This window comes from Carassius carassius, chromosome 27 (genome assembly GCF_963082965.1).
Source record: "Carassius carassius chromosome 27, fCarCar2.1, whole genome shotgun sequence".
NCBI classification, from domain to species: domain Eukaryota; kingdom Metazoa; phylum Chordata; class Actinopteri; order Cypriniformes; family Cyprinidae; genus Carassius; species Carassius carassius.
In genome coordinates, this window is record NC_081781.1 from 1,557,672 (window position 1) to 1,571,134 (window position 13,463).

The following is a 13,463-nucleotide window of genomic DNA, read 5'->3' on the forward strand; positions in this document are numbered from 1 at the left end:
TTTTAGTTTAATAAACTTATTGTTCAGTCATACATAAATGAAACAGGTGGGATTTCTGTAATAGTACTAATTAACTACGTGTTTCTTTTTAAATATACAATAATCAGATTTATACATTTGTTAATTTATTAGTAATTAATAAATCAAATTTGTTTCAGTTTCATACGTTTGAACTAACTGAATATTGCTTGTTTCACAGCTAGTCATACCATGTTCATGCTTTTTAACTTAATGGATTTACTTAAAAATATATGTAAATAAAATACAATTATAAATGAAATAAACTATGCCTTTTTTGATTCCAGAAATCCTACCAGTTTCATTTATGCATGACTGAATTTAAAATGTGTTTATGTTCTTAAAATAAAAACAATTAAAAAAAATCAAATAAAAAACCCATGACCTGATTCCTTATTTTATTTACTTCTTCTTTTTCTTATTTTATTTGATGACAGAAATATTACCTGAATAGTATTTATGCAAAATAAAATAAAATAAAATAGTGAATACTATATAGACTTATTTATTTGTGCAGAAATCGAACAGTTTTTATTTATGTATGACTGAAAATTATGCCTCACTTCAAGCTTATTAGTTTGTTTGTTTAAAACGGTGTAATTGCAATTTAAATACACAAATCTTTTATTTAGATAAAAATATTTTTTTTATGCATTGTATGTAGATTTATTAATAATTGAAATTCTACAAAAAAGCCTTGCATTGCATTACTTGCAATAATTTTGTACTCTACTCATACAGTGTCAGTTATAGAAATCACAATATCAAAAGAATGACAAAAAATAGTAACAACAACGACTTAAAGGTGAAAAATTTAAGTATCCTAGTCTTGAAATGAAATATTCATATATATATCATAATTTAATCATGTATCATATCATATTCAAAATATACAAAAAGAAAAGCAAAATAAGATGCTAAAAGAAAGACACAAAAGCAAAGAAGAAGAAGAAGACAAAGAGAGAGTTTGGCATGTGAAAGGCTGATTGTTCTGGGATAGTTACTCGAGAACTGAAGGTCCTATGGCCACGGCGATCATCTTTAAGCACTTCCAACCTACACTGGAGCTTACGGAGATAAAGTCATCAGTCCATCATTACAAGCAACAGAAGAAACAGTCCCACAGAAAACAGAGCGACAGGCGACTCAAAGATACAGCCACAGACAGACAGAGAGAAAGCTTTCAGGTGTCATAAGAACTAGGTTGTTAGTGAACATTTCATTTGCAATTACATTTAAATCACCAAGAATAATACAAGTTAAAATATTAATAACACACAGAGACACCTTTAAGGAATAGTTCCCCCAAAAATGAATATTAGCTGAAAATGTCCTCATGCTCACGCCATCCAAGATGTAGATGAGTTTGTTTCTTCATCAGATTTGGAGAAATGATGCATTGCATCAGTGTCTCATCAATGGATGCTCTGCAGTGAATGGGTGCCGTCAGAATGAGAGTCCAAACAGCTGATAAAAACATCACAATAATCCACAAGTGATGCACACCACTCCAGTCCATCAGTTAACATCTTGAGAAGACAAAAGCTGAGTGTTTGTAAGAAACAAATCCATCATCAAGACATTTTTGCTTTCAAACCTTTGTTTCTGAGTCCACAATCCAGAATAATGTATTTCTCCAGTAAAAAAGTAAATTTCATGTTGTCTCTCACTTCAAAATCCACCCACACAATTGTTTAGAGATCTTTTGGACTATTTCGGAAACAGTGCTTGATCTGTGCAGATCTGTGTAGGAAGCTTTATTATGGATTATGGCCTCATATTTTAGCCGGATGAAATGGTTAAAAATGTCTAAATGATGGATTTGTTTCTTTTTGCTTCACAAGATGTTAACTGATGGACTGGAGTGGTGTGGATTACTTGTGATGTTCTTACCATTCACTGCAGAGGATCCTTTGGTGAGCAAGTGATGCAAAGCTACATTTCTCAAAATCTGATGAAGAAACAAACTCATCTACAAACCGAATAACCTTAAATATATTGTCAGCAAATTAAAATTTTTTGGGTGAACTATTCCTTTAAAGCAATGCTTTATAGATAACGACATAGCCAGTAGGACAAAAACAGTTTAAAGTCAACATCATGTGCCATCCACTTTAATAACGGCAATTGCAGGAACATGTATTAAGTAGTAAATAGAGTCCATTTTGATTTCATGTTGACTTTAAAGTGCACTCAGAGTAAGATACAAACAGAGAAACAGAGGCATCAATACAAATAAAAAAATCAGAGATCAACGGACAAACATTATAAGCAGAGAGAAGGATGCTCTCTCTCTCTCTTTTACTCTCTCTCTCTCACACACACACACACACACACACACACACACACACACACACACACACACACACACACACACACACACACACACACACACACACACACACACACACACACACGTACATACAGACCAATTATAAAAAATAATAATTAAATCACACTAAATAAGACTTTCATTACAACAACTCTAAAAGCACTACGATATCAGTTCAGCAAACTGTTTCAGTTTCCTCATTAAATATCCTAGATGTGGGCAAATTAACACAATACTGATCTAATTTGCAATGGGTTTACAAGAAATCGCCAGGAAGATGATTTATTCTTTTTGTGATGTCACATGATAGCTGATAAATCATCTTTCAGCTCATGTTGTTTTTAAGCAATCAGTAATTTAAAAAAATATATAAAATAAAAAGGGCATTCTGGTATCAGGTGTTTAAAAATCTTTAAATTAATAGTCTTATTCTTGATAATTAGTTTCATAACTTCAGAAGTTCATGGAATTATTTGTGCTCGGCATACCTTTTTAGTGGATGAAAGTGGAATGAATATGAATAAAGATATTCCCAAAACATGACAAACCCTTAATGTCCATTAAGCACTCTTAAAAATAGGCTCTTTTTTTGGCATCGATGGCTCCATGAAGAATCTTGAACAAATTTGGAATCTTTCCATTCCACAAAAGGTTAATTATTTGTTCTTTTGGGAACAAATAATGGTTCTTCTATGGCATCACTCTTTATTTTTAAGAGTATATGTAATAAACGTGGAGTGTGTGTGGGTTAGTTGTATTAGTGATGGTTCTAGAATCTAGACATACTGCTGGTGTCATGTATAAGACAAAACCATGTGATGGAGCTTGTTCTGTAAATTAAGACAGTGATGGGGTGAAAATCTTAATGTGCTGAGGCATCATGGGAAATTACATTTACTGTGCATGTGCTTTAACACGTGCTTACTCCACTGCAACAACTATTATGCCATTCAAACTCTATGGAGTTGATGTTCATAAATAAGTCACACTGTCTCAGAAGACTGCTATATATGTAGGGAATTCACTAGGATTTGGAAAAGAACTTTGGAACAGGGATGTTCTTCATTGAAGTCAGGATTAAATAAAAAAATAATTTAATACATTAATAAATAAAATACATTAATGTTACTTGGGGGAAAAAAAACTGAAATAAAATATTAGCATTTCTCACTAACTTGAAGTACTAAAATAACTAAAACGAAATAAATTAAAACAAATAAAAACAAACAATAAAACTGACAAAAGCACACACTTTAACTAAAAATCAAGTGACAACAGAAATTGTACAAATAAATATATTACAAAAACTGCTATATCATTGATACTAAAATAACTCCAGCACGTATAATAGCAAACAAACTTCTGCAAACACACTGTTAAATCCTCTAAACAAACAAGATCACAAGTGAGTAAAACAAAAAATGGAGGTGAAGGTGAGCAAAATCATTTCGCTTTGGATTAAAATGTCGGCAAATGGAACATAAAATGTTGATGATGTCATACAAGATGACATTGATTTAAATGTGAAATTTTGATTGTAGAAAGACAGTATTCAACTAAATGCACCCTGATCGTCTTTATTCAAATTTATATTCATATATTTATATAACTATATTTTGAAACTTTAAGAAATATATATTTTGGCCATTTTTTGCATACTCTAAAATTCTTTTTAAAATATTTTATTTTGCTGCATGGGGGTGGTAAAACAGCAAACCAAATATTTAATTTTTACAACATTTTTGCTTGTATTTAGACAAATTGTTGGAAAACTTAATGCACTGCACTTTGATAGGACATGATGTAAAAATTAAACTTCTACATTATATATCATTTGCATTATTTGATTAACATACTGGTTCCTAATACCAACACTGTAAAAAAAAATAGATTTTTGAAGTTGTTTTTTGGAATTTTTGGTGGAAATTGTAAACTAAATATTTAAACCTACTGATACCTGTTCTGTAGTGCCATGATGGCTAGAAGACGATAGTAAATCTGTTATCTTTGTAGGTTTGTGTTCAAAATAGATTTTTCCTGTATTTGAGCTGCTTCAGTAGCTGCCGGTACTAAAGTCATGTTTACAGGCTAAATTAGTCTCAAACTATGATTGAAGATGAGCTCTTTACCTGGTCCAAGGTAGAGTACCTTGACTTGAGTGTGATGACCTCATCCAGGTGTGCTCTGAACTCTCGCCGCGACGCCTGGAGGAAGCCACAGGACAGTCACTCCCCCGAAACACACACACACACCTCTCAATATTCACAATTCATCCAGATTCGGTCAAATACATTTATAAGCATGCGCTGCCACAAACATGAACACACACACAACTCTCTCCAGCAACACACAGTAATGAAACACTCTGCCATGGTGTGCACCGGTACAATGGAAAATATGAAATGAAAATTCACCCGCATTCAAAGCAATGCAACTGATCTAATGCTGTTAATCGTGAGTGATCAGGAACAAACCAAGAGAAAAGAAATCAAGGAGCTGGAGAAATCAGATTCAAAGTGAACAACACTCAAATCAAGCTTCTCGAAGCAATTTGACTTATTAGGGCTACTAACGTTTTGGGAAACTGTAGTTTGTCAAGTTATAAACTATTCAGATTGAACCTAATACAGCTACAGTCAAGCTACTTACAAAACACAATAAACTAACCAAATAAAAGCAATGAAATAGAGTTATATCATTATAAATGTGTTTATTTGTCTCTAAAACTATATTTCATCAGAACAGTACAATCTGACAAAAAAGTATTTATTTTAACATAAATAAATTGTTACTGGAAAAAGACAGCAGCTGTTGTAATAGCAGAACTACTGTTGCACTAATAAAAAGTATAAAAAATATTGACTTCTAGTTTTTTTCTAATTATTATTGCTGCAATAAAGCAAGCTTTTTGACATTCAATTTTAACATTCACACACACACACACACACACACTGGATTGTACTGGAAAAAGAACACACTTTTGTATATTTTAATCATGCTAATATATAAATGTATCAACAAAAAATAGTTTTTATAAATGTATTTTTTTACTAGTTACTACATAACTGAATGCTAAAAAACATAACATATAATATATTATATATGTAGCAGTATTTAATATATAAGCTTCTAATTTATGGCATGTGGCTGGAATATTGATTAAAACTAAAAAACTAAAAATAAAACAAATAAAAATAGCTACCATTTTATGATATCAACAATACAATTTGTATTACAATTATATATATATATATATATATATATATATATATATATATATATATATATATATATATATATATATATATATATATATATATATATATATATATATATATATTAATAATAAATAGAATCCACATGTTATTAGAAAAAAAAACTATATCTCAGTTATGCTATCATGCTAATAAAAATGTATACATTTTAATAAATACATTTTTTTGGACACATCTCAATACGGTATAATGTACAAGCTTCTAATTTATGGTATATGGAGGGATGGATTATTGATTAAAACATAATTTATTAAAACATGCTTTAGATTAGTATAGGGACCAATTCTCACTATTGCCTAGTTGCTTAATAGCGTGCCTATTATTACAGTTTTTTTCGATTGCTAAACGACAGTGGGCACAACTGGAGTCACGTGCAAAACTCTAACTACAGTCAGCACAGCAGCAGTTCATGTGGACCAAACTCTAGTTCGTTTTTCATTGCTTGAACACAGTTTTCAAAACTCTACACACTTATCCCATGACTTTAACCACAACCTGCACAACACTGTGGATTTACAGCACTTTGTTCAAATGCTAACACACTGCTGTCAAAACTGTGAAGCACACATTCAAAACAGAAGAGATTTCAAACACTGCTGATTGCAATTTCAGGATTAGCCCTGAAAATTATTTGTTCAAATTACAGTATGTACTTTTAGTTTCTACCTTTTTTTTCTCATTACTGTAATTCCGTAAATTACAACAGACTATTGAAGCAAATTGCTAATTTTCATTTACCTTAAAGAATGGTTATGTTCTAAAAATTTAAATAAATCATGTGAAAGAATGTCACTCCTTTCTTTGAAAAAATTTTTACTTTGTATGAAGTCACTGAAATAGTTCAAACTGTAAAGATGAAAAGCTTATATTTTCTGTATTGGTATTTGATGCTAGTGTTTTTCCTCTCAGTGTGTTCTGAGGGACAGTGTGTGTTATCTCAGCGAGGGTTGTGTGTGGTGTTTCTCCTCTCAGTGTGTTCTGAGGGACGGTGTGTGTTATCTCAGCGAGGGTTGTGTGTGGTGTTTCTCCTCTCGGTGTGTTCTGAGTGACGGTGTGTGTTATCTCAGCGAGGGTCGTGTGTGGTGTTTCTCCTCTCGGTGTGTTCTGAGTGACGGTGTGTGTTATCTCAGCAAGGGTCGTGTGTGGTGTTTTTACTCTCGGTGTGTTCTGAGTGACGGTGTGTGTTATCTCAGCGAGGGTCGTGTGTGGTGTTTCTCCTCTCGGTGTGTTCTGAGTGACGGTGTGTGTTATCTCAGCGAGGGTTGTGTGTGGTGTTTCTCCTCTCGGTGTGTTCCGAGTGAGGGTGTGTGTTATCTCAGCGAGGGTGGTGTGGTGTTTCTCCTCTCGGTGTGTTCCGAGTGACGGTGTGTGTTATCTCAGCGAGGGTTGTGTGTGGTGTTTCTCCTCTCGGTGTGTTCCGAGTGACGGTGTGTGTTATCTCAGCGAGGGTTGTGTGTGGTGTTTCTCCTCTCGGTGTGTTCCGAGTGACGTTGTGTGTTATCTCAGCGAGGGTTGTGTGTGGTGTGTCTCCTCTCGGTGTGTTCCGAGTGACGGTGTGTGTTATCTCAGCGAGGGTTGTGTGTGGTGTTTCTCCTCTCGGTGTGTTCCGAGTGACGGTGTGTGTTATCTCAGCGAGGGTTGTGTGTGGTGTTTCTCCTCTCGGTGTGTTCCGAGTGACGGTGTGTGTTATCTCAGCGAGGGTTGTGTGTGGTGTTTCTCCTCTCGGTGTGTTCCGAGTGACGGTGTGTGTTATCTCAGCGAGGGTTGTGTGTGGTGTTTCTCCTCTCAGTGTGTTCTGAGTGACGGTGTGTGTTATCTCAGCGAGGGTCGTGTGTGGTGTTTCTCCTCTCGGTGTGTTCCGAGTGACGGTGTGTGTTATCTCAGCGAGGGTCGTGTGTGGTGTTTCTCCTCTCGGTGTGTTCCGAGTGACGGTGTGTGTTATCTCAGCGAGGGTCGTGTGTGGTGTTTCTCCTCTCGGTGTGTTCCGAGTGACGGTGTGTGTTATCTCAGCGAGGGTTGTGTGTGGTGTTTCTCCTCTCGGTGTGTTCCGAGTGAGGGTGTGTGTTATCTCAGCGAAGGTTGTGTGTGGTGTTTCTCCTCTCCGTGTGTTCCGAGTGACGGTGTGTGTTATCTCAGCGAGGGTTGTGTGTGGTGTTTCTCCTCTCGGTGTGTTCCGAGTGACGGTGTGTGTTATCTCAGCGAGGGTTGTGTGTGGTGTTTCTCCTCTCGGTGTGTTCCGAGTGACGGTGTGTGTTATCTCAGCGAGGGTTGTGTGTGGTGTTTCTCCTCTCGGTGTGTTCCGAGTGACGGTGTGTGTTATCTCAGCGAGGGTTGTGTGTGGTGTTTCTCCTCTCGGTGTGTTCTGAGTGACGGTGTGTGTTATCTCAGCGAGGGTCGTGTGTGGTGTTTCTCCTCTCGGTGTGTTCTGAGTGACGGTGTGTGTTATCTCAGCGAGGGTTGTGTGTGGTGTTTCTCCTCTCGGTGTGTTCCGAGTGAGGGTGTGGTTTATCTCAGCGAGGGTGGTGTGGTGTTTCTCCTCTCGGTGTGTTCTGAGTGACGGTGTGTGTTATCTCAGCGAGGGTTGTGTGTGGTGTTTTTCCTCTCGGTGTGTTCCGAGTGACGGTGTGTGTTATCTCAGCGAGGGTTGTGTGTGGTGTGTCTCCTCTCGGTGTGTTCAGAGTGACGTTGTGTGTTATCTCAGCGAGGGTTGTGTGTGGTGTTTCTCCTCTCGGTGTGTTCTGAGTGACGGTGTGTGTTATCTCAGCGAGGGTTGTGTGTGGTGTTTCTCCTCTCGGTGTGTTCTGAGTGACGGTGTGTGTTATCTCAGCGAGGGTTGTGTGTGGTGTTTCTCCTCTCGGTGTGTTCTGAGTGACGGTGTGTGTTATCTCAGCGAGGGTTGTGTGTGGTGTTTTTCCTCTCGGTGTGTTCAGAGTGACGGTGTGTGTTATCTCAGCGAGGGTTGTGTGTGGTGTTTCTCCTCTCGGTGTGTTCTGAGTGACGGTGTGTGTTATCTCAGCGAGGGTTGTGTGTGGTGTTTCTCCTCTCGGTGTGTTCTGAGTGACGGTGTGTGTTATCTCAGCGAGGGTTGTGTGTGGTGTTTCTCCTCTCGGTGTGTTCTGAGTGACGGTGTGTGTTATCTCAGCGAGGGTTGTGTGTGGTGTTTCTCCTCTCGGTGTGTTCTGAGTGACGGTGTGTGTTATCTCAGCGAGGGTTGTGTGTGGTGTTTCTCCTCTCGGTGTGTTCAGAGTGACGGTGTGTGTTATCTCAGCGAGGGTCGTGTGTGGTGTTTCTCCTCTCGGTGTGTTCCGAGTGACGGTGTGTGTTATCTCAGCGAGGGTCGTGTGTGGTGTTTCTCCTCTCGGTGTGTTCCGAGTGACGTTATGTGTTATCTCAGCGAGGGTTGTGTGTGGTGTTTCTCCTCTCGGTGTGTTCTGAGTGACGGTGTGTGTTATCTCAGCGAGGGTTGTGTGTGGTGTTTCTCCTCTCGGTGTGTTCTGAGTGACGGTGTGTGTTATCTCAGCGAGGGTTGTGTGTGGTGTTTCTCCTCTCGGTGTGTTCCGAGTGACGGTGTGTGTTATCTCAGCGAGGGTTGTGTGTGGTGTTTCTCCTCTCGGTGTGTTCTGAGTGACGGTGTTTGTTATCTCAGCGAGGGTTGTGTGTGGTGTTTCTCCTCTCGGTGTGTTCTGAGTGATGGTGTGTGTTATCTCAGCGAGGGTCGTGTGTGGTGTTTCTCCTCTCGGTGTGTTCCGAGTGACGTTATGTGTTATCTCAGCGAGGGTCGTGTGTGGTGTTTCTCCTCTCGGTGTGTTCTGAGTGACGGTGTGTGTTATCTCAGCGAGGGTCGTGTGTGGTGTTTCTCCTCTCGGTGTGTTCCGAGTGACGGTGTGTGTTATCTCAGCGAGGGTTGTGTGTGGTGTTTCTCCTCTCGGTGTGTTCCGAGTGACGGTGTGTGTTATCTCAGCGAGGGTTGTGTGTGGTGTTTCTCCTCTCGGTGTGTTCCGAGTGACGGTGTGTGTTATCTCAGCGAGGGTCGTGTGTGGTGTTTCTCCTCTCGGTGTGTTCCGAGTGACATTATGTGTTATCTCAGCGAGGGTCGTGTGTGGTGTTTCTCCTCTCGGTGTGTTCAGAGTGACGTTGTGTGTTCTCTCAGCGAGGGTTGTGTGTGGTGTTTCTCCTCTCGGTGTGTTCTGAGTGACGGTGTGTGTTATCTCAGCGAGGGTCGTGTGTGGTGTTTCTCCTCTCGGTGTGTTCTGAGTGACGGTGTGTGTTATCTCAGCGAGGGTCGTGTGTGGTGTTTCTCCTCTCGGTGTGTTCTGAGTGACGGTGTGTGTTATCTCAGCGAGGGTCGTGTGTGGTGTTTCTCCTCTCGGTGTGTTCCGAGTGACGGTGTGTGTTATCTCAGCGAGGGTTGTGTGTGGTGTTTCTCCTCTCGGTGTGTTCTGAGTGACGGTGTGTGTTATCTCAGCGAGGGTCGTGTGTGGTGTTTCTCCTCTCGGTGTGTTCAGAGTGACGTTGTGTGTTATCTCAGCGAGGGTTGTGTGTGGTGTTTCTCCTCTTTGTGTGTTCCGTGTGACGGTGTGTGTTATCTCAGCGAGGGTCGTGTGTAGTGTTTCTCCTCTCGGTGTGTTCTGAGTGACGGTGTGTGTTATCTCAGTGAGGGTTGTGTGTAGTGTTTCTCCTCTCAGTGTGTTCTGAGTGACAGTGTGTGTTATCTCAGTGAGGGTTGTGTGTAGTGTTTGGCTGCACTGAGCCTGTTTTGAGCCGTGTGTTAAGAGTTGTGTTGCTTGGAATGAGTTTTGCAGGTGATGTGAACTGTTCAACTCAGGTGACCGTTGCTAGTGCAGACTGTAGTTAGAGTTTTGCACATGTAGCTCCAGTTGTGCACACTGTCGTTTAGCAATCGAAAAAAACTGTAGAATATTGTCTGTTTTTAGTACTTATAAAGCACATATTTTGCATCACCATATTCTACATCCCTAATCTTACCCAGCACCTAAATTTAACAACTACCTTACTAACTATTAATGAGCAGTGAAAGATGTGTAAAATGCAGCTGAATGAGAAATTAAAAGCGAGTATGTTTAGCTCATATAACTGCACTGCGTGTGAGGTCGACTTACAAAGCTGGCCAATTTATTGCAGACATATAAATAATAATATGTAAAATTTACAATAGACAAATCTTTGCTTTACTTATGGTAATCTCAAAATATCCATCTTCAATTATTATTAATCAACTGGCCGGGTCAATATACTGTATCAGTCTGTCACTAGTAAATACAACCCCTCTTGTCATACATACACTAAAGTGAGTTATGGATGAGAAAAAAAAAAAAAAAAAAAAAAAAAACAATATATATATATATATATATATATATATATATATATATATATTAACGCATTCTCATCCCAAGGCGTCATATACTGACCCTCTTGACATTTCGTCAACATCCTACGCATATGGCACCCTCTAGCGTCAATATGAGACACAGATTATGGGTTAAGGTTAGGGTTAGGGTTAGACCGCTAGGAGGCGCCTTCTGGCCCATTTTTATCTGCTTCTAATATTGACGCTAGAGGGTGCCATGTGCGTAGGATGTTGACGAAATGTCAAAAGGGTCAGTATATGACGCCTTGGGATGAGAACGGTCTGATATATTTATATTATAGAAATGCATTAAAATGTTTAAAAAAATCTGATATGATTATGCTAATGGATAAACCAATAAAGTCAAAACCACTTCAAAACGAAAAAATATCCAATACACACATCTAAAATTGTCACAAAAAGGACTGCCAGTAATTTGTGCACTTGCAAAAAGCATGCAGGGAGGGTTTCAAGCAGAGCAGGAAGCAACAATCATCACAGGCAGGAATAAACATGTAGCATAGCAACATGTCGACGAAGAGGAGAGATGTTGCCATGGTAATGCAGCCTCAGTCGCATGCAGGAATACCTCAGCAATGCTTAGGGTGGATGAAGAGGAGGGGAGCCGCGCCTGGGTGCCACGAGAAGGGGGGAGAAGAGAAGACAATTAAATATAAGAGCCAGCAAAGCCAAGCTGAGACACACACACTGCCGCCCCCTGCTGGCCCGGAGGACTGATGGAGCACCGCAAGCCAAAGCAGCTGGGAACAGAAGACATTTCAAAAGAGCAGAAACTGTGCAAATACAGCGCTTACACTCGCGTATTTGCACAGAGCATGTTCCTGGGCTTTAGATCTAGGATTTGAGCTCGACATTTTCAGTGCAAGTTCATCTGTTTTTCTGTATATCAATCTGAGTTATTTTACTTAGTGGACAATCATTTGTGATCCCTGTGGAAGCCTATTTCTGCCATGTAAGAAAAAACGCTTTGGTAAGTCATTAATATGACGTTGCATGTCACAATTATTAGATGAAAATTATGACTTTGAAATGTGGAATTATGACATACTAAATTGAAATTATGAGATAAAAAGTTTAAATTATAATGTAGAAATTATGACAAAAAGTTGAAATTATGACTTTCTTAACTGAAATTATGAACTATAGAAATTTTGAGGTAAAGTAGAAAATATGACAAAAAGTCTCAATTATGACAAATGAAATTACGACAAAAAAAAATTAAAAATGTTGACAAAAATGGGAAATTTTGAGATAAAGTAGAAATTATGACAAAAAGTCAAAATTATGACATAAAATGGTGAAATTATGGGATAAAGTAAAAATTGACAAAAAATCTAAACTATGGCATACTAAATTGAAATTATGACATAAAAAAATAATTATGAGATAGTAGAAATAATGACAAAAAGTCAAATTTATGACATTAGATTGAAATTATGACAAAACATTTAAATTATGAGATAAATTAGAAATGATCTGGTCTTTATCTCATAATTATTAAATTTTTAATGTGATAATTTAAACTTATAATGACTATCATAATGACTTTTCATCTCATAAATATTACTTTCTAAAGCATGGATATTTTCATATGTGGCAAAAAATAGGCTTACATATATCAGTTTAATTTTAGCTTGGGGATAAAAATGTAGTAAAATTAAATCCAATTTATATTGGATTTACAACACATACAGATGCAAACACAGCAAAGATGAAAAGATGGGTGAACACATTGCTACTTAAATTATGGCAACTTTATCCTTGAGCTACCACGATCCAGGTATAACTACCTTATTAAAATTATATTTCTCAAAGCTACAATACTGATGTCAGTGTAATAAATATTTATGAAAATATTAAGGAATTATTTAACATATATTCAATATACACCATAAAAATCAAAGTTTAGGGTCAAAAATGGCGCAATTTTTTTATTTATTATTCTTTTTCTTAAAAATTAAATTGTTCAAAAGTGTCAGTAAAGCGGTTTATAATGTTGCAAAATATTTCTATTACTAATAATAGCTGTCTTTTGATTTTTATATTTATCAAAAAATTCTGACAAATAAAATGTATCACAGTTTCAACAAACATATTCGGCAGCACAACTGTTTTCAACATTGATAATAATCAGAAATGTTTCTTGAGCAGCAAATCAGCATATTAGAATGATTTCTGAAGCATCATGTGACAGACTGCATATTCAAAAAGAAAAGAGTTACCTCGAATAATATTTGACAATATAACATTTTTACCTCATTTTCGATCAATAAATGCGGCAGAAGCACCTTCTTTAAAAACCCATAAAAAAATCTTACCAACCCCACATTTTGAACAGTGAGTAAAACACAGCCATGTGTTTTAAACACATCTAAGCTAAAAAAAAAAGAAAGTTGCTTAATTTGCAAAAAAAAAAAAAATTCTTTAGTATAACATGCCCTGATGAATC

The 13,463-nt window shown here is 37.6% G+C and overlaps 1 protein-coding gene across 6 annotated transcripts in view; it reads right to left on the reverse strand.

Annotated features, from left to right (window-relative positions):
• The window catches only part of LOC132106410 (gephyrin-like), an 85,872-nt gene that overhangs the window by 16,783 nt on the left and 55,626 nt on the right, over positions 1–13,463 (reverse strand). For 2 of the 6 annotated variants that reach the window (XM_059512065.1, XM_059512063.1), the window contains exons 9-11: positions 11,583–11,624; positions 4,480–4,554; positions 1,023–1,085 (exon numbers count right to left, since the gene is read on the reverse strand). The exons of 2 other annotated variants lie outside the window; for them this stretch is intronic. In XM_059512065.1, coding sequence (XP_059368048.1) covers positions 1,023–1,085; positions 4,480–4,554; positions 11,583–11,624 — 180 coding nt within the window. The remainder of the gene's footprint in view (positions 1–1,022; positions 1,086–4,479; positions 4,555–11,582; positions 11,625–13,463) is intronic. 2 more of the 6 variants (XM_059512064.1, XM_059512066.1) reach the window with 2 other exon arrangements.